The sequence below is a fragment of the Helianthus annuus genome, chromosome 16, assembly GCF_002127325.2.
Source record: "Helianthus annuus cultivar XRQ/B chromosome 16, HanXRQr2.0-SUNRISE, whole genome shotgun sequence".
Classification (NCBI taxonomy): domain Eukaryota; kingdom Viridiplantae; phylum Streptophyta; class Magnoliopsida; order Asterales; family Asteraceae; genus Helianthus; species Helianthus annuus.
In genome coordinates this window covers 190,185,691-190,209,659 of record NC_035448.2, presented here as the reverse complement: position 1 = coordinate 190,209,659, position 23,969 = coordinate 190,185,691, and the positions used below count along the sequence as shown (strand labels likewise).

At 41.1% G+C, this 23,969-nt stretch overlaps 1 protein-coding gene across 1 annotated transcript; it reads left to right on the top strand.

Moving 5' to 3' along the window:
- Positions 1–20,733: 20,733 nt before the first annotated feature.
- On the top strand, positions 20,734–23,062 carry LOC110914941 (F-box/FBD/LRR-repeat protein At1g13570). Its single transcript, XM_022159543.2, has 3 exons — positions 20,734–20,993; positions 21,362–22,160; positions 22,601–23,062. The coding sequence occupies exons 2-3, from the start codon at positions 21,366–21,368 to the stop codon at positions 22,856–22,858; spliced, it is 1,053 nt and encodes a 350-aa protein (XP_022015235.1). The 5' UTR covers positions 20,734–20,993; positions 21,362–21,365; the 3' UTR covers positions 22,859–23,062.
- Positions 23,063–23,969: the final 907 nt, after the last annotated feature.

Below are 23,969 nucleotides of genomic sequence, written 5' to 3'. Positions count from 1 at the left end.
ATCACTTGTGCATTTGCCGGAGGTGCTGGAGCCTTCTCAGGGATCCTTTCAGGATCCTGAGTCCTTTGCTTTTTTCTTCCCAACAGTTCTTTTAGATGCCCCTTACTTAGCAGATATCCAATTTCTTTTCTTAAAGCTATGCAATCTTCAGTAAGGTGCCCGAAATCCTCATGATATGCACACCATTTTGACTTGTCTTTGGTCCCGGATGGTTTATCATTCTTTCTGGGCCACCTAGCTTTTTCTCCTAGATTCTGCATTGCAAGGATTAGTTCATGATTGTCAACAGAAAAGCAATATTCTGAGATTGGAGGATATTCTTCATCATCCTCTTCTTGGTCAACGGCATGCACGTTCTGGTTGTCATTTCTATGGTAGGATTTGAACTTATTGCTTTTGAAGGAGGATCCTTGCTTCTCTTGCTTTGAGGATCCTATTTGTCTCTCCTGGATCCTCTTGTCATCCTCTAGCCGGATGAACCTGAGTGCCCGAGTTCTTACTTCATCTAAGTTCCTGCATGGTGTCATAACAAGATCATCATAGAACAAGGAATCCTTAAGCAGTCCCATTTTGAAGGCTTCAACAGCCGTAGCCATATCCAAGTTGGGAATGTCCAAGGATTCTTTACTAAATTTAGTTATATAATCCCTTAATGATTCATTATGATTTTGAGTTATCCTGTATAAATCACTAGTTAATCTTTCAAATTTTCTACTACAAGAGAATTGGTTATTGAATAAATTAACTAAATTAGCAAATGAAGTAATAGAGTAAGGGGGAAGACTTAGCAGCTGTTAGGGCTGGATTTTTACTATAAGTGATCCTTATACGTGATCCTAACCAGTGATCCTTGTTTCTTTGGCAGGCAGTGATCCTCAGCCGGACTTCAAGATCAGGATCATAGGACGTTATGGTGATCCTTGTACTAACGATCACTTCCACTCAATACAATATTGTTTTGCAGGAACATCTAGCAGGATATGCTCTAGACATCATGATCCAGGAACGCGTCTTCACAAATATGGCAAGAGCTTAATCGAAGAAAGACGTTGCACAGGATATGGAAATTAGGCTTGATTTATGGGCAGCAATTTAGGCTAGATTGTCTTTATTTCTAAAGGGGTAATGAGCTGATAATTAGTCATTTTACCTAAAATAGGTCACCTACACATGTATAAGTACCACTCTTCTTCATTCGGAAGAACACACACGACATACGACACAATTCTCAAACACTTAGACACTCAGTGATCCTTGTACTCAGCTCATTACTATCCGAAGTTGTAACTATATTTTTGTTATATTGAAGTTGGTGATCGGTAGTTGCCATCACCCGAGGTTTTTTATGCCGGAGATCATTCATTGATCAAGGGCTTTTTCCTCGTATAAATCATCGTGTCTTTGCATCTTTATCACAGAAGTGATCCTTTACTTTCATAATTAACCAAGCATCATACCCCGTTTTCATAAAGTTTGGTTACAATATCCTTGTGTGATTTTTGACCAAAACAGTTTGGCGCCCACCGTGGGGCAATTGGTGCTTCATTCATAAAGAAAATCTTTTGTTCGAAATCATTTCAAAGAGTTACATGGCTTCATCATTGAAGAACACGTCCACGGCGATGTCTGCGGTCACCTCATCACAGATCACCTTGCCTCCTCCACCGGCAGGATCTCAGAAAAATACTGAGAAGAGATCAACTCCCACTTTCTCTAAACCTCTATCTTCTTCTGCTATGAATTCCTCTATTCCCAGTACTAGTGATGTATTTGCTTTAATTTTGCAGATGAAGGATCGTATGCAGCGGCAAGATGAAACTAACGAAAGGATCCTCAGGGAAATTGGAGATCTCAAAAGACAAAAGAAAGCGGCAGAGGATCATTCTCCACTGATGCCCAAATCCTTGAGCTTTGATACTCCAATGATCACTTCCCAGCCATCAGGGATCCCGGACGTGCAAATTACAGGGGAGTCAAGAGGATCACATCTCAACTCGGCAGCGATGACTCAGACATCAGGCTCACATTTTCATCCCGTAGGATCCTATCCTCAGTACATGGGATCCTTCAGGAATTCGGGAGCCTATCCGGGGGCACAGCAGTTTCAAGGATCCTACTTTATTCCAGGATCATCCCAGGGCCAAGGATCCTCCTTTGTTCCAGGATCATCCCAGGTTCAAGGATCCTCCTTCGTTCCAGGATCATCCCAGATACCAGGATCCTTACAGATGCCAGGATCCCTAAAAAGTTTGCAAACAGGAAGTCTAGATGTCCATCAAGGGGACTTCATCCCAATGCAGACCATTGCTTCCACTGGTCCCTCCGTTGTTCCAGAATCCCAGCAATATGGATTCCCTAACTTGAACCTAATGGGAGGTAACACTTTAAATAATTATCCTACTACTAACCATGGATTCATGCAGGATACAGGTACCAACCATGCTATGGCCAGGGAATTACAGAAACTAAAGGACATGATCTCAAGTGTTCCAGGGGTAGTCAAGCCTATCCCAGAGATTGCAGATGGAAGCCACAAGGTATCTCGCTTTGCACCACCAATTTGTGATGCAGAGGTACCCAAAAGGTTCCATATCCCTACCATGAAGCTGTATGATGGCACAACGGATCCAGAGGAACATATAGCACAATACAGGGAAAGGATGGAAATCAATCCTATCCCAGAAAAAGTTGAAAGAAGCATGCCTATGTAAAGGATTTGGATCCACTCTAACTGGATCAGCTCTTAAGTGGCTGCTAAGTCTTCCCCCTTACTCTATTACTTCATTTGCTAATTTAGTTAATTTATTCAATAACCAATTCTCTTGTAGTAGAAAATTCGAAAAATTAACTAGTGATTTGTACAGGATAACTCAAAATCATAACGAATCATTAAGAGATTATATAACTAAATTTAGTAAAGAATCCTTGGACATTCCCAACTTGGATATGGCTACGGCTGTTGAAGCCTTCAAAATGGGACTGCTTAAGGATTCATTATTCTATGATGATCTTGTTATGACACCATGCAGGAATTTAGATGAAGTAAGAACTCGAGCACTCAGGTTTATCCGGCTAGAGGATGACAAGAGGATCCAGGAGAGACAAGTGGGATCCTCAAAACCGGAGAAGCAAGGATCCTCCTTCAAAAGCAACAAGTTCAAATCCTACCATAGGAATGAGAACAAGAATGTGCATGCTGTTGACCAAGAAGAGGATGATGAAGAATATCCTCCAATCTCAGAATATTGTTTTTCCGTTGATAATCATGAACTAATCCTTGCAATGCAGAATCTAGGTGAAAAGGCTAGGTGGCCCAGGAAGAATGACAAACCATCCGGGACTAAAGACAAGTCCAAATGGTGTGCATACCATGAGGATTTCGGGCATCTAACTGAAGATTGCATAGCCTTAAGAAAAGAAATTGGATACCTGCTAAGCAAGGGGCATCTAAAAGAATTGTTGGGGAGAAAAAAGCAAAGAACCCAGGATCCTGAAAGGATCCCTGAAAAGGCTCCAGCACCTCCGGCAAACGCACAAGTGATTAACTTCATATCCGGAGGATCAGACATTTGTGGTACATCCTTCTCAGCGGCCAAAAGACATGCAAAAGAATCAAAAATGGATAATGGAGAAAGGCCTATTAGAACCTCAAGTGTCTCAGAAGGGAAGATGATAACATTTGATGAGGATGATCGCGTTAATGTTCAGGATCCTCACCATGATAGCTTAGTTATCACTCTCTTTATCTCTAATCATTTTGTCCGCAGGATCCTTATTGACGGAGGGAGCTCAGTGAACATTATCCAGCTTGATGTCTTGAAGAAGATGGGAATCCCAGAATCAGACATCATACCAAGATCCTCCGTGCTTGTTGGATTCAGTGGAGAAACGAAGAAAACTCTGGGGGACATCAAACTCCCAATCTACGTGGAAGGATTACATAATTACCAAAAATTTTGTGTTATTGACTGTTTGTCTTGTTGCAACGTTATCCTTGGCAGGCCTTGGATACATGACATGAAAGCAGTTCCATCTACCTACCATCAATGTGTGAAGCTCCCTAGCCCATGTGGGATAATCAAGATCGACAGTGATCAACAAGAGGCTAAGGATTGCTATACCTCATCCATGAAGCCAACCTCGAAGCCAAGGGAGCAATAGCAATTACAGTATCCTCCGAGGAATGTCTTGGAGGCAAGGGAACAAGATGTAGATGAAATCCTCTTGGATCCTAGTGATCCAGAATCAAAAATCTATATCGGATCAGGGATCCTTGGCAACATGAAAGAAGACATGATATCCTTCCTCAAAAGAAGAAAATCTACCTTTGCTTGGAAACATGAAGATATGACAGGTATATCTAAGGATATTATTACTCACAAACTTGGCATTGACAGGTCTATCAAACCAATCCATCAAAAAAGGAGGAAGTTTGCACCAGAAAGGAATGCCATTATCCAAGAAGAAGTAGAGAGACTACTTCGAGCAGGTATGATCAGAGAGGTAAAGTATCCAAAATGGTTAGCCAATGTGGTTGTTGTCCAAAAGAAAAACGGAAAGTGGAGGGTATGTGTCGATTTCACTGATTTGAATAAGGCATGTCCCAAGGATCCTTTCCCATTACCCCACATTGACTCCATGGTGGATGCAACAGCGGGGCATGAACTGTTAACTTTTATGGATGCATCATCTGGATTCCAACAAATCCAGATGGAACCATCTGACCAAGAGGATACAGCCTTTATGACCCCAACCGGTTTATATTGTTATATTGCCATGCCTTTTGGACTAAGAAATGCAGGTGCAACATATCAAAGGCTGGTAAATATGATGTTCAAAGATCAAATTGGAAAAACTATGGAGGTGTACATAGATGATATGGTGGTCAAGTCAAAGAAAGCTGAGGATCACCTAAGGGACTTGGAAGAAGCATTCGATACCTTGATAATTATAACATGAAACTAAATCCTTCAAAATGCCATTTTGGTGTTAAGGCAGGAAAGTTCTTAGGATACATGGTAACCCAGAGGGGCATTGAAGCAAGCCCGGAACAAATCAAAGCATTAATAAATATCAAATCTCCTGCCAATGCCAAGGATGTTCAAAGACTGACAGGCAGGATAGCAGCCTTGAACAGGTTCATATCGAAATCCTCAGAAAAATGCAAAGAATTCTACGATATCCTAAGAAAGAATAAGAAGTTCGAATGGACTGAGAAGCATGAGAATGCTTTACAAGCCCTAAAAGAGTATATGTCCTCAGCACCAGCATTAGCAAAACCGGAAAAAGGAGATGTGTTATCCTTATATCTGGCGGTATCCTCAACCGCTGTAAGTGCTGTCCTTGTTAAGGATCACGAAGGTACACAATATCCTATCTACTATGTAAGTAAAAGTCTACTTGATACCGAATCCAGGTACTCACACCTCGAAAAACTCATCCTTGCATTAATCATGGCATCCACTAAGTTAAGGCATTATTTTGAAACCCATACTATTGTTGTTAAAACTAATTTTCCAATTAAGAATGTCCTCAGGAAACCGGATATGTCAGGGAGAATGGCTAAGTGGGCAGTGAAGCTTAGTGCCCATGATATAAGATACGAACCGAGAACAGCCATTAAATCTCAAGCACTAGCAGACTTTGTGGCTGATTTCAGTAGTGATCTACAAAAGGAAGCAGAATTGGAGGTCCAGCAGCTGGATGAGACCAAGGATCCTTGGATCCTGCACACAGACGGATCCTCAAATATCAAAGGCACAGGGCTAGGGATCCTACTAAAATCGCCACAGGGGGACATGATACCCCACTCCATAGCCTGTGAGTTCCAAGCAACCAACAATGAGGCTGAGTATGAAGCCCTAATTGCTGGCTTACAAATCGCTAAGGATATGGGGGTAAAGTATCTTAACGTATATGTAGATTCATTATTGATCACTAATCACTTTAACGGATCCTATGCTGTTAAAGGTGAAAAACTAACCAAATATTTAGAGATAGTCAAAGAATTGGCACTCTCTTTTGTTTCTTTCAGCTTGACACAGGTACCAAGGGAGGAGAACACAGGGGCTGATGCATTGGCCAACCTAGGATCATCCTTGAAGATTCCAGAAAATATAAGTATCCCTATCATCCATATCCTGGCTCCTGCTATTGAAAATCAGGTGGCCATGGAAATAGAAGAGGATACTGCAATGATCCCTAGTGAAGAAGCCCAATCTTATTCAGGATCATGGATCTCACCAATCATGAGATACTTGCAAAATGGAGAGATCCCAGTGGGAGAAAATCCTAGAGCTTTCAGGATCAAGGTATCTCAATTTACAATCTTAAATAACATGCTGTATGAACGATCCCTTGCAGGACCATACTTAAGGTGTATCGAGGATCCTGAAATTGAAGAAGTGTTGAGAGACTTCCATGAAGGAGATTGTGGAAACCACACTGGGGGCAGGGCATTATTCTCAAGGATCCTCAGAACAGGATACTACTGGCCGACCATGAAAAGGGATGCTGTAGAGTATGCTAAGAAATGCGATCCTTGCCAAAGGCATAGCAATATCCTTCACCAACCAGCTGAATTACTACACCCCATACCATCCTCTTGGCCATTCATGAGATGGGGGATGGATATAGTTGGCAAGCTCCCTAAAGCACCTGGTGGAAAAGTATTTATGCTTGCCATGACTGACTATTTTTCCAAATGGATAGAAGCTGAAGCCTTCGCTCAAGTCAGAGAAAAGGAAGTCATATCCTTCATTAAAAGAAACATTATAACTAGATTTGGCATTCCCTCTGAAATTGTATGTGATAATGGCTCCCAATTCATTGGAAGCAGAACCACTAACTTTTGTGACAGTTGGGGAATCAAGATGATCACATCAACACCAGTTCACCCACAAGCCAATGGTCAAGCAGAATCATCCAACAAGATCATCATCAACAATCTGAAGAAGAAGCTAGGATCCAAAAAAGGGAAATGGGCAGAAGAGTTACCTTATGTGCTATGGGCTGATAGGACAACTCCCAAGAATGCCACCGGTCAAACACCCTTCTCCTTAGTATTTGGGGCAGAAGCAGTGATCCCAACAGAGATGGTGATCCCAACTGCTAGAACAAGTGCTCGTGATCCTGAAGAAAATGCTACAATCCTAGCTCAGGATTTGGATACTATTGAGGAAAACAGGGATCTAGCTAGGATAAGGATGGCAAGCTACCAACAAAGGATGGCTGGTGCCTACAACAAGAATGTCAGGATAAGGAAGTTCCAAGTCGGAGATATGGTGTTAAGAAAAGCATTTCAAAATACTATCAATCCTGCTGACGGGAAGCTAGCACCAAAATGGGAAGGTCCCTACTTGATTGAAGCTGAAGCAGGAAAGGGGGCATACAGGTTGCTAACCATGGAAGGGAACTTGTTACCAAGAGCCTGGAATGCTGTTCACTTAAAGAAATATTTCATGTGAACATGATCCTTCCTGCATGTGATCCTTACATTGAAGTATCCTTGAAGGATCCTGGAGATATCGGTGATCCTTACTCTGGTAATATGCTTATCCTAAAACTATTGCATTTTCTTACTTTTTGCCTAAGGATAAGGATCATGTATCCTTCATCCTCTACTCACAAACCATTTGAGTTATGATAGTTCAGGTATCTTCAGCAAATCGTCAAAGATCTCCAAAAGCACCACAGATCCTTGGGTACAACCCCAGTTATCCTTGGGATTATCCCCAGTTTCCGCCAGCAGCGCACGATGATCCTGGTATAGTTCACGTCTTTGGGACCAGTACCCACTTTCGGGGCTGACAACCTCATCGTACTGGCTATATTTGGGATCCTACGTATAATGGTGGACGCACCATACATCCGTTCCTAAGGTTTCTAACGTTTTCACGTTAGCTAAGGTTTTGACATTTTCATGTCACTAAGTTTGGATAGTTGCCAGAAAGGGCCATACTCCAGTTTACATACGATCCTTTGGGCTTGTCCCCAGTTATCCTATGGGCTTGTCCCCAGTGATCCTCCGGGATCGTCCCCAGTTATCCTTTGGGCTTGTCCCCAGTTATCCTATGGGCTTGTCCCCAGTGATCCTCCGGGATCGTCCCCAGTTATCCTTTGGGCTTGTCCCCAGTTACTAACTTATCTTTTATATTGGCTTAGTCCCAGGTTATGTTCCATTTTCTCAGGTTTTCGAAGTTAAACAATTAAGGATCCTTAATCCTTATTATCCATTAAAGTCTTACCTATGGTTGTTCCGATTAAAGGATAGGATCCTAATGTGGATCCTCAGGTATGATCCTTGACTATTTTTGATTATACTCTTTATCCTAACCAACCCTTATACTTTGACAACCGAACCAATGATCCTTGAACTAAAACACTTTGAGAATTTTCAATATGAGGATATTTGATCCAGGATCATATCCTAAGTTCATTAAACACTTTGTCAACTTTTGTTATTTTAACAAATATAGCAATTGAGAAATAAGAGGATTATTGAAGGATAACAACACAAGATAAGCCAAAAAAGTTAAGTTATATTATTAAAAAAAAGGATCATTAACCCTTTCAAAAGATTGTCAAAATTGCCAACCCACATTTCTACCAGCAAAACGTGGCCCGTCCACATGGGTTGGCAAAGGGTGTCCATTGTCTATGCGGTCTTAGCATTTTTGCAGGAAAATAAAAGCAGCAGGATCACAAAGGCTTCATCCCCCAAACAGAGGATCCCTCCACCTTTTGTAATCCTACCTCTTGTCTAAAAGGATCCAGGATCCTCAACCCTAAACTATTGTTCAAATACAGACCATCATTGTTTTAAAACATCACAACCACTAAACAAAAAAAAAAAAATTGGGCTCCGGCTATGTCTAGAAGTTTCCATCATTGCCCAATCTTGCAGCTCAAACCTTCGCTGCACCATCACCACCAGCTCCACTCGCTTCACCCTGATCCTTGCCAGCATCTCCACCTTCAAGCATAGGGATATCCTCGACATCATCGTCGTCCTCCAACTCTGCTAACCTTGCCTTCCAGCCTTCAATATCCCATGTGCTCTTATCAAAGGAAGGATCCTGAGCCTCCGTGGCCATCTGCAGTTGTATCTTGTACATAGCTATCGCGGCAGAGACTTTGGCGTCCTGAGTAATGTCATGCTTCTCATAATCGAACTTGATCAAGGCTTTGACAGCCTCATCCTTAACAGCCCGGATCTTCTTCTCAAGATCAGTGATCTTGAGATCCTTCAGCACACCCATTTGATGAAGGTCGGCAATCCGGCGATCCTGATCTTCAACGTGGCTGACATAAGATTCTATTTCAGTAAGTTTCTGCAAAAACAACAGGATATAACGTCAGACATGGGTGATCCTCAAAAACCATCAGGATAACCAACAGGGGCAGTGATCCTGACCTCGTTGACAGAATCAAGAAGTTGCTGACGAAGAAGGGGGAATCCTTGAAGGTCCTCAGAAACTTTTCTCTTCTTCCCTTTACCCCTAATAGGTAATTTGGGGGCTGAAGCAGAAGGACTAGCAACCGAAGTCTTCTTCTTCGAAGACGTGACCTTGGCAAGATCATCAATCCCAAACAAGGAGGCAGATTTGGCAGACTTAGCGGATTTCCCAGCACCTACACAATCAGAACAAGATAAGTCTCCTAACTAATTCAATATTTTACCTTTTGGTAAGGATACTTACTTGACATTGTAACAGACGCGGAAGATACTTCTTGTGAATCTCGGATGGTGACTTGAAAACTTCTGGCCTCAGGGTTTAGCCTTTTAAAAGCTAAAACTCTTTCTCTTGCAGCAGGGGATAACTTGAGATGAGCAATGGAAATAGCTGCAAAGGAAAAGAGATATTAGTGATCTTCGTCAAATAAGACAGGGATGATAGTGATCCTTCGAGGATCCTCTACCCTACCATGAGTAGCCCACTCCTTGGGCAGATCATTCCCACCAGGGAGGGAATCCCTTCTCACGAAGAAAAAACGACGCTTCCAATTTGTGTCATTTTTGGTAACTTTCAAAACAGGATGATCCTCCCCGGCCTTCCGTTTCAACAAATATCGATGAGAGCCAAATGTGGTAAGATCATAAAGTGCGGCCAGCTCTGCCATCCCTAAATCAATCCCCTTCTGCTCGATGATCCTCTCGAAGGTATACAAGACCCTCCAGATCATCGGCATGGCTTGGATATAAGAAATGCCGGTCAGAGAAAAGAAAGATTGGGTGAAGGCCGGAAAAGGATACGAATATCCTATGATAAATGGAGTTGCAGGAAAGATCACCCAGGTATCTGAAGTAAAATCACTCAAGGCAGTGGGTGTGAAGGATTTGAAAACGGCATCCGCCGGAAAGCAATGTCGAATCCTATCTACATGAGCATCGGTAAAGCAACATCTCTCCGTAGGAGAATCCTTAATGATCCCTTGGCTTTTCAGAGGACTATCCTTCTTGGAATCCTTGTGTGGAGAATTCCGGAGCAACATGTTTGTGACGGAACAGAAACAGAGACGGAGTAGAAAAAACAGAGCAAAGAGAAGGGAGAATGGAAAGAGAGAAGCAGAGGATACCTGATCAGTCTTCGGTAGCGGTTATAAAGGGAGGATATCTCGAATTTAAATGCAAAATGATCCTAACCCTATCTCCTATTTATAATGATGATTTGCAGGGATTATCACATCTATGACGTAATGATCACAACGGCTAGTCCATGTGTAACGGCTAGTTAATCGGAACCGCCCGTTAGAGATAAGATCGAAACAAAATATAACTCGTCTATTTACAATTAACTCCTTATATTTTGGGGGCAATTGTTAGGGCTGGATTTTTACTATAAGTGATCCTTATACGTGATCCTAACCAGTGATCCTTGTTTCTTTGGCAGGCAGTGATCCTCAGCCGGACTTCAAGATCAGGATCATAGGACGTTATGGTGATCCTTGTACTAACGATCACTTCCACTCAATACAATATTGTTTTGCAGGAACATCTAGCAGGATATGCTCTAGACATCATGATCCAGGAACGCGTCTTCACAAATATGGCAAGAGCTTAATCGAAGAAAGACGTTGCACAGGATATGGAAATTAGGCTTGATTTATGGGCAGCAATTTAGGCTAGATTGTCTTTATTTCTAAAGGGGTAATGAGCTGATAATTAGTCATTTTACCTAAAATAGGTCACCTACACATGTATAAGTACCACTCTTCTTCATTCGGAAGAACACACACGACATACGACACAATTCTCAAACACTTAGACACTCAGTGATCCTTGTACTCAGCTCATTACTATCCGAAGTTGTAACTATATTTTTGTTATATTGAAGTTGGTGATCGGTAGTTGCCATCACCCGAGGTTTTTTATGCCGGAGATCATTCATTGATCAAGGGCTTTTTCCTCGTATAAATCATCGTGTCTTTGCATCTTTATCACAGAAGTGATCCTTTACTTTCATAATTAACCAAGCATCATACCCCGTTTTCATAAAGTTTGGTTACAATATCCTTGTGTGATTTTTGACCAAAACAGCAGCCATTTAAGAGCTGATCCAGTAAGAGTGGATCCAAATCCTTTACATAGGCATGCTTCCTTCAACTTTTCGGGGATAGGATTGATCTCCATCCTCTCCCTGTATTGTGCTATGTGCTCCTCAGGATCCGTTGTACCATCATACAGCTTCATTGTAGGGATATGGAACCTTTTGGGTACCTCTGCATCACAAATTGGTGGTGCAAAGCGAGATACCTTATGGCTTCCATCTGCAATTTCAGGGATAGGCTTGACTACCCCTGGAACACTCGAGATCATGTCTTTTAGCTTTTGCAATTCCCTAGCCATAGCATGATTGATACTTGTATCCTGCATGAATCCATGGTTAGTGGTAAGATAATTATTTAAAGTGTTACCTCCCATTGGGTTCAAGTTAGGGACACTGGTTGTGAATCCAAATTGCTGGGATTCTGGGATAATGGAGGGACCAGTGGAGGCTATGGTCTGCATTGGAATGAAATCCCCTTGATGGACATCCGGATTTCCTGTTTGCAAACTTTTTAGGGATCCTGGCACCGGGAAGGATCCTGGTATCTGAGACGATCCTGGAACAAAGGAGGATCCTTGAACCTGGAATGATCCTGGAACAAGGGAGGATCCTTGAACCTGGGATGATCCTGGAACAAAGTAGGATCCTCGAAATTGCTGTGCTCCCGGATAGACTCCTGGATTCATGAAGGATCCCATATGCTGAGGATAGGATCCTGCTGGCTGAAAATGTGAGCCTGATGTCTGAGTCATTGCTGCCGACTTGAGGTGCAATCCTCTTGTCTCTCCTATAATTTGCACGTCCGGGACTCCCGATGGCTGAGAAGTGATCATTAGAGTATCAAAGCTCAAGGATTTGGGCATCAGTGGGGAATGATCCTCTGCCGCTTTCTTTTGTCTTTTGAGATCTCCAATTTCCCTGAGGATCCTATCATTAGTTTCATCCTGCCGCTGCATGCGATCTTTCATCTGCAAAATCAAAGCAAACACATCACTAGTACTAGGAGCAGAAGAATTCATAGCAGAAGAAGATGGAGGTTTAGAGAAAGTAGGAGTTGGTCTCTTCTCAGTATTTTTCTGAGATCCTGCCGGTGGTGGAGGCAGAGTGGTCTGTGATGAGGTGACTGCAGACATCGCCGTGGACGTGTTCTTCAATGATGAAGCCATGTAACTCTTTGAAATGATTTCGAACAGAAAGTTTTCTTATGAATGAAGCACCAATTGCCCCACGGTGGGCGCCAAACTGTTTTGGTCAAAAATCACACAAGGATAATGTAACCAAACTTTATGTAAACGGGGTATGATGCTTGGTTAATTATAAAAGTAAAGGATCACTTTTGTGATAAAGATGCAAAGACACAATGAATTATACGAGGAAAAAGCCCTTGATCAATGTATGATCTCGGGCATAAAAAACCTCGGGTGATGGCAACTACCGATCACCAACTTCAATATAAGAAAAATATAGTTACAACTTCGGATGATAATGAGCTGAATACAAGGATCACTATGGATTCGAGTGTCTAAGCGTGTGAGAATTGTGTTGTGTGTCGTGTGTTCTTCCAAATGAGGAAGAGTGGTACTTATACAAGTGTAGGTGACCTATTTTAGGTAAAAGGACTAATAATCAGCTCATTACCCCTTTAGAAATAAAAGACAATCTATCCTAAATTGTCGCCCTTAAATCATGCCAAGTTTCCATATCCTTTGCAACGTCTATCTCCGATTTAGCTCATGTTATAATTGTGAAGACGCGTCCTTTGATTATGATGCTAAGAGCGGATCCTGCTAGATGTTCCTGCAAAATAACATTGAATTAAACAAAGGTAACTGTTAGCATGAGGATCCTATAATGGTCCATGATCCTGATCCTGAAGTCCTGCTGAGGATCACTGTCTGCCAAAGAAACAAGGATCACTGGTTAGGATCACGTGTAAGGATCACGTATAATAAAAATCCAGCCCTAACAATGCATATATACCATTCACAAGGAACGTACCATTGACCACGTTGTTGTCAGCTTGAGCCTGACGTGCGTTGATGTTGAAGGTTCGGGCGTGAGCTGCTTGCTATTGTTGTTGAGGCTGCTGTGGTTGTTGCTGGATTTGTTGGGCCTCTTGCTTGACTACCCTGTTCGGGCACCGGTTTGCAAAGTGGTTAGGGTCACCACATGCAAAGCAGGTCCGAACATTGGCTGCTGGGGCTTGAGCGGCTTGTTGACCTTGTGGGGCAGGGAGTAGAGCCTGATTAACAGCGGCTTGAGCTTGAGCTTGACGGGGACCATAGCGACAGTTCGCAGTGAAATGCCCGTAGAGGTTGCAGTGAGCGCAGAATCGGCAAGCTACACCCACTGGGTGGTGATAAGAACACGTTGGGCAGAGTGGATGGGGGCCGGTATATGCACGCTTTGCTGGCGGTGCATTGATCACTGGGGCTATACGCTGTGGTTGCTGCTGTTGAGCTGGTACAGACTGAAGAGGAGCAGCATTGGTTGCGGCAGCGCAACTCTTGTTCTTCTTCCTCCTTCTTGAAGACTTGGAGGTCTGAGCAGTGGTGTTGTCGGTTGATGCGGTTGTGACTTGATGTAGAGACTTGGCTTGCTTATCCCAGAAACCAGCCTTTACCCGCTTGTCGTTAATCTCAGCGGCTAGCAGGTAGGTTTCCTCGATCGTTGCAGGCTTGGAGGCGTGAACGAAATCCGCTACACAGTCTGGAAGAGCACGGATGTATTTCTTGATGGTCATATATGGAGTCTTGACCTGATCGGGACAGATAATGCTCAACTGCTTGAAGCGAGCAGTGAGACCAGCATTGTCTCCTTCCTTCTGCTTGATAACCCAGAATTCATCCTCCAGCTTTTGGCGTTCGTGAGGAGGACAGAACTCGTCGATCATGATTGCTTTCAGTTCCTCCCACGTCAGCTCGTATGCTGCGTCGTTCCCGCGCTTGTTTCTCTCTGCGGTCCACCAGTCCAAGGCACGAGACTGGAAGACACCAGTAGCGTTGAGAGTACGGAGGTGATCAGGGCATCCGCTTTGTCGGAGGGTGACTTCCACCAAGTTGAACCAATGAAACATGGCTGTAGGGCCATCCTCACCGGTGAACTCCTTTGGTCCACACGCCTTGAATTGCTTAAAGCTAAAAGCAGTCTTGTTGGAATCTTTGGGAAAGTCAACTCGAGATTCCTCGGATGATTTGCTCACGTTCTCATACACATCACTGACAGCTTTCGCCACAGTTTTGGAGATGATCGCAGCAAGACGTCGGTCTCTCTTTTCCTGACGGGTAAGACGGCGAGACATAGATGATGACGACATGGTCTGCAATAGACATCGCCACAGGGCTTAACACAGCGAAATCGAATCTCACCTCACACGTCTAGATTACTAAAGCTTAGAATCACGCCGTAACACGTATCACGTAACACATAATCAAATAGGCACAAAAGCACAAAATGCACATAATCACAGAAGCACATAAACACATAATCAAGTAGAGCACAGAACACCTAAACACATACACACTTAGCACAGAGGTAGTTAGAAAACAGAAACCTATCCTTCAAATTCGAGTGTCGTTTGTATAATATATCGAGTAGCATCATACCGTATCGTCTAACTTAGTCGTGTAGCGTAACATAACATATTAACTTCGTCTAGATTGCATCAACTGGAAATCGAATCGAGATAGGATAGCAGTACAAGTCGTGCGGATTGATAACAAAATCGAATAACCAGTGGAAATATAAACACGTAAACAGGTAAAACACATAAAATCAGCAAGGCAACACGTAAAAATCAAGAGATAGATTGTCTGCGGCTACTAGACATTGACTAATCAAAACAATTCAACTATTCACAGTGGACTTGTCATCACTTTCGACTCTAGGGGTCGTGTTTCTGCCTCAGTTCTCGGGCATTACGCACGTGTTCCCTAGGTCATACTTGTGAGTTCAGGTCGTTGGAGTCTGTCAATTGTTTTGGCGAGATGAAATAGAGTTCGGAATAATTGTCAAGGTTAGGGTTTCACCCCTAGCTTAGCAATTTCTTCCTTGTTCTAAGAAAATTCTGAGAAAATTTGCATCAAAATGCGGGTTTCAGCCCTGATTTGGTATAATTCTCCCCGTTTGTTGAAAAAATACTCATGAATAATCGTCATAAAGCAACAACTTTAGACAGGAGTTTGTGGTTTTCACACCTAATCCTGTCCAAACTGCTGACTTTGATCTGGAGTTTGTGTGCAGTGGTAGCAAAGAATAACATGATTAAGCACATAACTTGGTCTCTTGGTTCTTAGCTATAGTCTAGGTCTCTAAGACAGCGACCCGGACTAGGTCGTGTCTAACCTAATTCCCTATAGTTATGGCTCTGATACCAATCTGTCACACCCCAACCGATGGCGGAATCATCGGGGCGTGGCACTGAGCGAAACAGATTGTCCAGAAGTTTCCACAACAACTATCATACAAATTCAGTTAAATGATACGTCCCATACCGTATCCCAAATAAATAACAAGTTATCATAGAAAACAACCAAACAATAATACTGTCTCGACAACTCAGATTCAAATGTTATTACAGACCAAATGTTTAAATAATGCCCGGAATCATTTAGATTCATCCGGACAAGATCTACAGAGGGCCTAAGCCATAGACGCTTGATCGAACAACTCCAACGGTTCCATAGCTAGCCTTTATTTGCTTCTAGAAACCCCTAGGTAGGCTACGACCTACAACTGCTAGATAGGCTCTAGAGCCTTATTACTGCCTCGCTTTCCTAGCAAGCTAACACCTTAAACACCTGTCACATACGTTAAAATAAAGTCAATACATATAATGTAAAGGTGAGTACACAAGTTTGATATAGCATATAGAGTTCGAATAGTTTACGCATAACCAGGCACGTACACAGAGGAAAACGATGCATGTAAATTATCAACATGGGACCATCGGTACCAACGACTGCGGGTTGACTGTCCGAGACAGTTCGCAATACATGATTACCACCGTAATCCATGCAAGTAATTGTCCTTAGCAACCCCCGTGTGAACGGGTGCTGAGTCCAAACTATAGTACTATGTTGCTAAAGCAGGTAGATAGCACTCCACGTGTAAACATAATAAACAGAAATCATTTAGTCAAGTAGCACATGCGAATAGGTTAGCGTTCAAATAGTTTGTGTTTGATTGTGAATTTGATAGATAACGTATGTAACACCCAAAAGTGCTAAAAGCAGAAAGGGATCGAGTATACTCACCGTGATTTGGTATGGATTGAAGGGAGCACTGAGAATAAGTTAGCCTGAATAGTTCGATAGTACAATGATGAGTAATGCGGAAATGCAGCAAATGATAATGGTTCGATTGGGCCGTTCGATCGGACAGCTGGTTCGATCGGGCGGGCTGTTCGATTGGTTTGAAAGTCCGTTTGAACATTCCCATTCGATCGGCCGGCAGGCTCGATCGGCTGGCCCTTTCGAGTGGATTGTTTCTTCCTTTAAGGAAAGGATGTGTTTGTGTATGATGGTTTGAACTTTTGAAGTTTTTGCAGCATTACCTTTCAAGTCGGTCAATCGAACGGGCTGTTCGATCGGTTAGTCCAACCGATCGGTTAGCAACTTCAGTGTAAATCAATTTGGCAGCGTGCCACTCGATCGGGTGGCATGCTCGATCGGGTGACATTCCAATGTTTCGAAAAATGGTTAAGTGTTGAAGTATAGTATCTCATGATTCGAGGAGTAATGTCACAATCGAATGGCGTAGTCGATCGAACATCACTTCGTCAATACTACACATCATGTAGTTGTGGGTCCATGTGTTAGCCGATCGGCTGGCCCGGTCGATCGGCTGGGTAGTCCGTTCGGTTGGGCTGTCCGATCGGACAGCCTAACCGTTCGGCCAGCATTCCCGACCTGGTTAGCCTATCTTCTAACACTTGGTTGTTTTGGTTAATCTTGATGTGATTTCTGAGGTAGTTTGATAACGAGTTGAACCATGAAACCTAAGTCCTTACTTGGTTTACTGGCTCGGGCAGGAATCACCCAAGTCCGGCCAGTGAACTTATTCGGAACCTTAGTTTAACGTTTAACCCAAAATCGGTGAACCTCATAGGTAGAATCCGAATCTTGAACCATGTGTTTGTTTAGAATGATTTGTAAGTTGGTTCAAGTTCCGTTTTCACCGGTTGAGTGTAAAAGAGTTGAAAGATAGTTGAAAACCATCTTTCAATCCTTTTTCCACCATGAAATGTTAAGATCTTTGGTAGATTTTAGGTTGTTCATGTGGAAATCGGTTAGATCTAAGCTAATCATGGTGGAATGATGCCAAAACTTGGTGTTCTTGAAGAACACCATGATGACATCACCCAAGAACACCTAGATCTTGGTGATTTCACGGTTAGAATCCAAGTTTTGAAAGATAGAAAGGTGTAGAATCATTAAATGAACAAAATCGTACAAGAATTTGAGTGAAAACTTACCGGATCGGAGAGAAATCGGAGAAATAGTGAAGAACAAGGGCTGGTCGGTCAGAGCTTTCCAAAAGTAGTAAAGATGACAATGACAGCCCTATTTATAGGCTTCCAAAAGAGGAAAGGCTCATCCGTTCGAACGAGATCCTTGGTCGAATGGGCTGCTCGATCGAACAGCCTGTTCGATCGGCTAGCCTGTTCGATCGGAGGTCCTGTTCGATCAGGATGTTCCTTTTTTAGGGTTTTGCGATGATTTTTTTATATTTCGATTTCGATGGACGATGATTTGAGTATGATAGAGTTCCTAATCAAATTACTTTTAGTCCTAACCACTATATCTAACATATAAGCATCCTTACATCACAATTTGGGTTCGAGTTCGATTGAGTTTGATTATCCTTCGAGTTTCGATTTGATTTGATTGATTCACCACACATAGCAACGTAAAGTAAACATGCACAAGTAACACGTAAGGCACACACACGTATAAAAGTACCAAAACTTCCGTATTCGAGTTCGATGATTGATTCGATTAGCTTGATTATTGATTGATTAACTTTATTGCATTGTTACTTCCTATTATTCACAGTCAATAGTCGGTTCGCGGTTAGACTATCGATCGATTAGTTTGGATTATACAACACTTACTCAACATAATATAAAAATAAAAATTAAATTAACTTTAATTCCAATAACAGTCAATATTTGACTTTGACTTTGACATCTGGAAAACACGGGGTGTTACAATCCACCGCCGGCTCCCTGCAAATATTTGGACATGAGGTCGATGACAGGGATGAAAGTGGCGGCAAACATTCCTAATGTTGGTTATAGGTTTGCCGGGACGAACCGTCAGGTTTGGGCGTGGCAGCCGTTGGTACATCACCCGTGTTTGGAGGCCGAGGAGATTCAGATGCCTCAGATGGCTGAGTAGGATGGCGGACATGATGATGTTGAGGTCCCGCTTCAGTATGAACAGGGGGATCATCAGTATCCACAGAGAGCTTATCGCGCGGTTAGCCGGTTAGGTTGCCTCGGTCAACCAACCGTCTTCTCGATAGGATTTTGCCAACCCAGATGAGCAAATGCGACTTCTAACACTGCATGGTCAGGAGATAACATCCCACGGTCGCCAGATGGATCAGATGCATGATGACATAGGGTGGCTAATGACTGGCATGGGTGAAATGTATAAGTACATGGGTATAACGGTTCCACCCCGTCCACCACCACGAGTTTATCCGGACCAGGGCCCGTTCTTTACGCAGCAGCCCGACCCGTCCATGCCATCATTTACCCAGCCCCTCCCGTCCATGCAGGTATATTATCTTATTTTTATTTCATTTATCTACGAGCAATTTAATGTTATAATGGGTATTTTGTTTAAATTCTTATAGCCTTACGACCCGTCCTATACTCAGCCTGACCTTTCCTTGCCACATTTTCCTCGGTCCGGCCAGATCATGCCGATTTTTCCTCTGTCCGACCTTTCCATGCAGGTATGTTATTTTGTTTTGTTTTATTTCATTTTCTACGAACAATGTTAATGTTATATAATGAGTATTTTGTTTGAATTTTTTATAGGCTCCAGGCACGTTCTATACACGGCACAACCCGTCACCCTCTACTAGGCGTGGCCCGAACTTTACGGAGGAGGAGCTCGCTGAGTCTGATGAGTATTGATGATGACCGTGGGAGTGTATTGCTTAATACGCTTGGACCCAGAGGAACCGTATTGCCCTATACGCTTCCTATACATTGGCTCTAGGGGAACCATATTGCCCCATACGCTTCCTATACTTTGGGTCTAGGGGAACCATATTGCCCCATACGCTTCATATAGTTGGGTCCAAGAAAACCATATTGCCCCATACATTTCATATATATATATATATATATATATATAGGGTTGGGCTATATAGAAAACCCTATATATATAAAAAACCCTAGAAAACCCAAGCTCCCGACATTTTTTTTTTGAAAAAAAATAACACATGTAATGTACATGTTTTTAAGACTTTTGGGCCCAAAAAAATCAAAAAAGCGCCGAAGGGATAATTTAAAAAAAAAGTTTCAGCAAATTTCAGCAAATTTATGTCTTTTTTGCCTAACACATGTTAGGCACTGAAATTTGTTTATTTTTTTTTTTAAAATTCCTTCGACGCTTTTTTGTTTTTTTTTTGGCCCAAAACACTCTAAAACATGTATATTACATGTGTAATTTTTTTCAAAAAAAAAAAAAATGTCGGGAGGTTGGGTAAAAATGGGTTCCCATTTGGGTTTCCAGAGTTTTCTAAGATTTTAGGGTTTTTTGTCTAGCATTACCCTATATATAGGGTTATATATATATATATATATTGTTTTGTTTAATAAGTGGTTTTATAAAAACATTATAAGATAACAATAATAAGTTAAAAATTTGATGCAACTTATAATTTTTAAGTAAAACTAATATGAAGTGTATTGCCGTATACGCTTCCTATTAAACTTATGGGAATCGTATTGGGCAATACGCTTCCTTTTAGCTAACCATCTTTTGAAAAGTTTGGTACACATATAGGAAGTGTATTGCTTAAAACGCTTGGACCCAGAGGAACCGTAATCATTAGCTGACCATCTTCTGAAAAGTTTGTACTCCAAGTACACATATAGGAAGTGTATTGCTCAATACGCTTGACCCAGAGAAACCGTATTACCCTATACGCTTCCTATAGGGTACAAGGGATGTGCAAATAACCAAAGGGGATGTGTGAATAACCAAGCCGCCATTAATAACAAGAGTTAGGTTAGAATGGAAGAGTCATCGTAATTAATCGATTCGTGCGGTGCTTTCGTCGATTCGTCTCTACCATTCAATTCTTGAACAATGAAAAGTTGGTTTGAGCAGTTAATAAAGTGTTCTCCCAGCCAGTCGTCACATTCACGAGTTTTCAGTATTCTTTTTTCTTCAATCTTGAGTTTTGTTGTCCCGTTTTAAGGTACTTTCATCCCTAATCTATTTTTCGAAATTGCCTTATTATCTTTCATCTCCAATCTGTTAATTGGCTTTATGTTCATCCCCAGTCTATTCGAAATTGCATTTAGTTTGAGAATTGAAGGCCTTAATCTGGCTATTTTAGAAGTTAATTTAGTTCCATATGGTTTGCAGGATATAATCTTTTCGATTATAGGTCACAAATTGACGATTATGTATGCAGATAATGTTTAAAACATAGTGACCATAGGTGTTGTATTGCTTTTTTGCTGCTGAATAAATTATTCATGGAAGCTGATAAATGGTTTATGAATGTCATGGCTATTTATTCAATAGATTTATGTTGATGATTAATATATGTCTTCTTGTTAGAATAATGGAACTAATTCAGGGGATATATAAAGCATCTGAGTTTGCACCACAAGATTTTATTAGCAACATGCCAGATAACGTGGTAACAAATATCTTGGATAGACTGCCAGTACAACTTGCATTGAGGACTAGTATCTTGTCAAGAAACTGGAGGTTTAAGTGGACTATGCTTACCCAACTCGTGTTTGATGACAACTTCTTTGAGTATTTAACAAAAACAAGTGCCGAAAATAATCACGGGGGAATTATAAGTAGGCTTCTTTTAAATGTTAAAGGTGGCATAGAAAAGTTCGTTTTCTTTATGCCCAAGGTGATAGATAATAATGATGTTGAAAATATTAATCACTGGATTTTGTTCCTGTCCAGAAAAAGAATTAAGGATATCACTCTTACAAATACGAATGTATTCTTTCCGTTGAAGTTGCCTACCTATTTTTTCTCTTGTTTAGAGTTGAAGCATCTGAAACTAACTAGATGTTGGCTCCATCCTCCACATAATTTTCATGGTTTTCCAAACTTATTGAGCTTACAGTTGTGTTTGGTACAATTTGAAAGCAGTGAACTTGGGGAGATTCTTACTCGGTGCCCCTCACTTGAGATTCTGGACATGCGTTTCTTCTTTTATGCATGCAAAGTCAAACTAGTTGATATTGTAAAAGCTAAGAATCTGAAAATGTTATCTTTGTCTGTCTGTAATATCGACGCTGTGGCGATAAGTTCTAGTACTATCTTTGAGCTAGTGGGTTTTCTCCCAAAACTACAAGATCTTGATTTGGATTTTCTAGACTACACTGTCAAGGTAAGGATACGTTGCGTCTTTGAAGCTTACTTAGTTACTTTATACAAGTATAGACTAATCTTTTCATAATTTAATAACTAATAATTTTCATTATAGTCTGTAACGATAATAGTAAAAGTTTACGGTTATTTTACAGCGTGTTCAATATTTTGCATCTATTTTTATGAATTTTAACCACTTTTGTTGTAGTTGACTGAAGGTGGTGCTATAATGAGGTACCCTACCTCATGTCTCAAGCCTCTTAATCTATCAAGAATAGATTTAGGCGACATCATTCTGCTGTCTTGCGTTTTTAAAATGCTTAGACACTTCCCAAATTTGCAGAACCTTGAAATCATATATATATATATATAATTTACCTCATGTCTCATACTGCTTGTCATATAACTCATATATATATATATATAAAGTTTACATTTGAATACTAGCTATTCTTACAGGATGCACACCCATGGCCAAACCCAATTCCAGAGGTAGAGTACAAAACCACTGGGCTTCGGAGTGTGGTGTTTACATATTTTGCAGGTTCAGAGAATGAAGTATGTTTGATAAAGTATATACTTGCGTGTTCTCCTATCCTAGAAAAGATTGTTATTCATCCCCACTGGAGTCTAGCATCCGATGGACGGTTGATGTTTACTAGGAAGTTGTTGAAGCTCCGTCGAGCCTCCACTGTAGCTGAAATTGATTTCGACTAGTTTACTTGTTTTCTTTTTTTAGTTTTGTTGAAGTTGTGTTTGTTAAATGTTAATCTAGAATGAATTAAGGCGGCCTTTGGTTTCCCACATGCCCATCTAATCACTTGTCTAGACTTGAAACTTCAAAACTGTTGTTTTCATGTGGGGCATCTAGATTATTATCAGTACATTTTAGCTATTGCATGTTTGTTTTGTATTGGTTTATGAATCTGCACATTATATATATAGAAGAAACCTGCAGTTTTTACAAAACAATGCTCTATTTTTACGGTTATTAAAGAATAATAAAAATCCAAAAGGATTTATTTGACTTAAATTGCATGTTATCGTTTTTTTTTTACAACTTGCCATCAATGTTGCTCACTTGTGTACTCCCAGTTTGCCAATCCACACTACTTTCATCACTTGTTTTCTGAAAGTGGATATACTATTTAGGGAAGAAAAAAGTAGGGGTGTTAAATTAATCGATTTTCATTGAATTTCGAATATTCAAATTGATCAAATCAACTTATTCGAGTAGGCCTGTAAACGAACCGAACGTTCATGAACTGTTCATGAACTTGTTCGGCGGGAAGTTTGTTTATGTTCGTTTATTTAATAAACGAACGAACACGAACAAAAAAATTTGTTCGTTTAATTAAATGAACGAACATGAACACAGTTTGTGTTCGTTCATTTATGTTCATGAACATTCTTTTATGTTCGTGAACGTTTGTTTATATTCGTTTAAATTTTAATAAATACATAAATAGTTATATTTATATAAATATTAGGTTTTATAACTAGTTATATAAATACAACTAATTAGTATATCTATGAACCCTTATTTAGATGTGTTTTCGGATGAAATGTAATATATTAGACTTGTTTATTCAAATATGTTCACTTAATTTGTTTTTTATGTTCATTTGTGTTCGTTTATGTTCATGAAGTGTTCGTTTAGGCTTTAAACGAACGAACATAAACGAACACGAACATGCCCGATTTCTTAATGAACGAACACGAACAAAAAAATGTGTTCGATTAAATGTTCGTGTTCGGTTAAAGTTAAATGAACGAACACGAACATGCCTATGTTCGTGTTCGTTCGGTTCATTTACAGGCCTATATT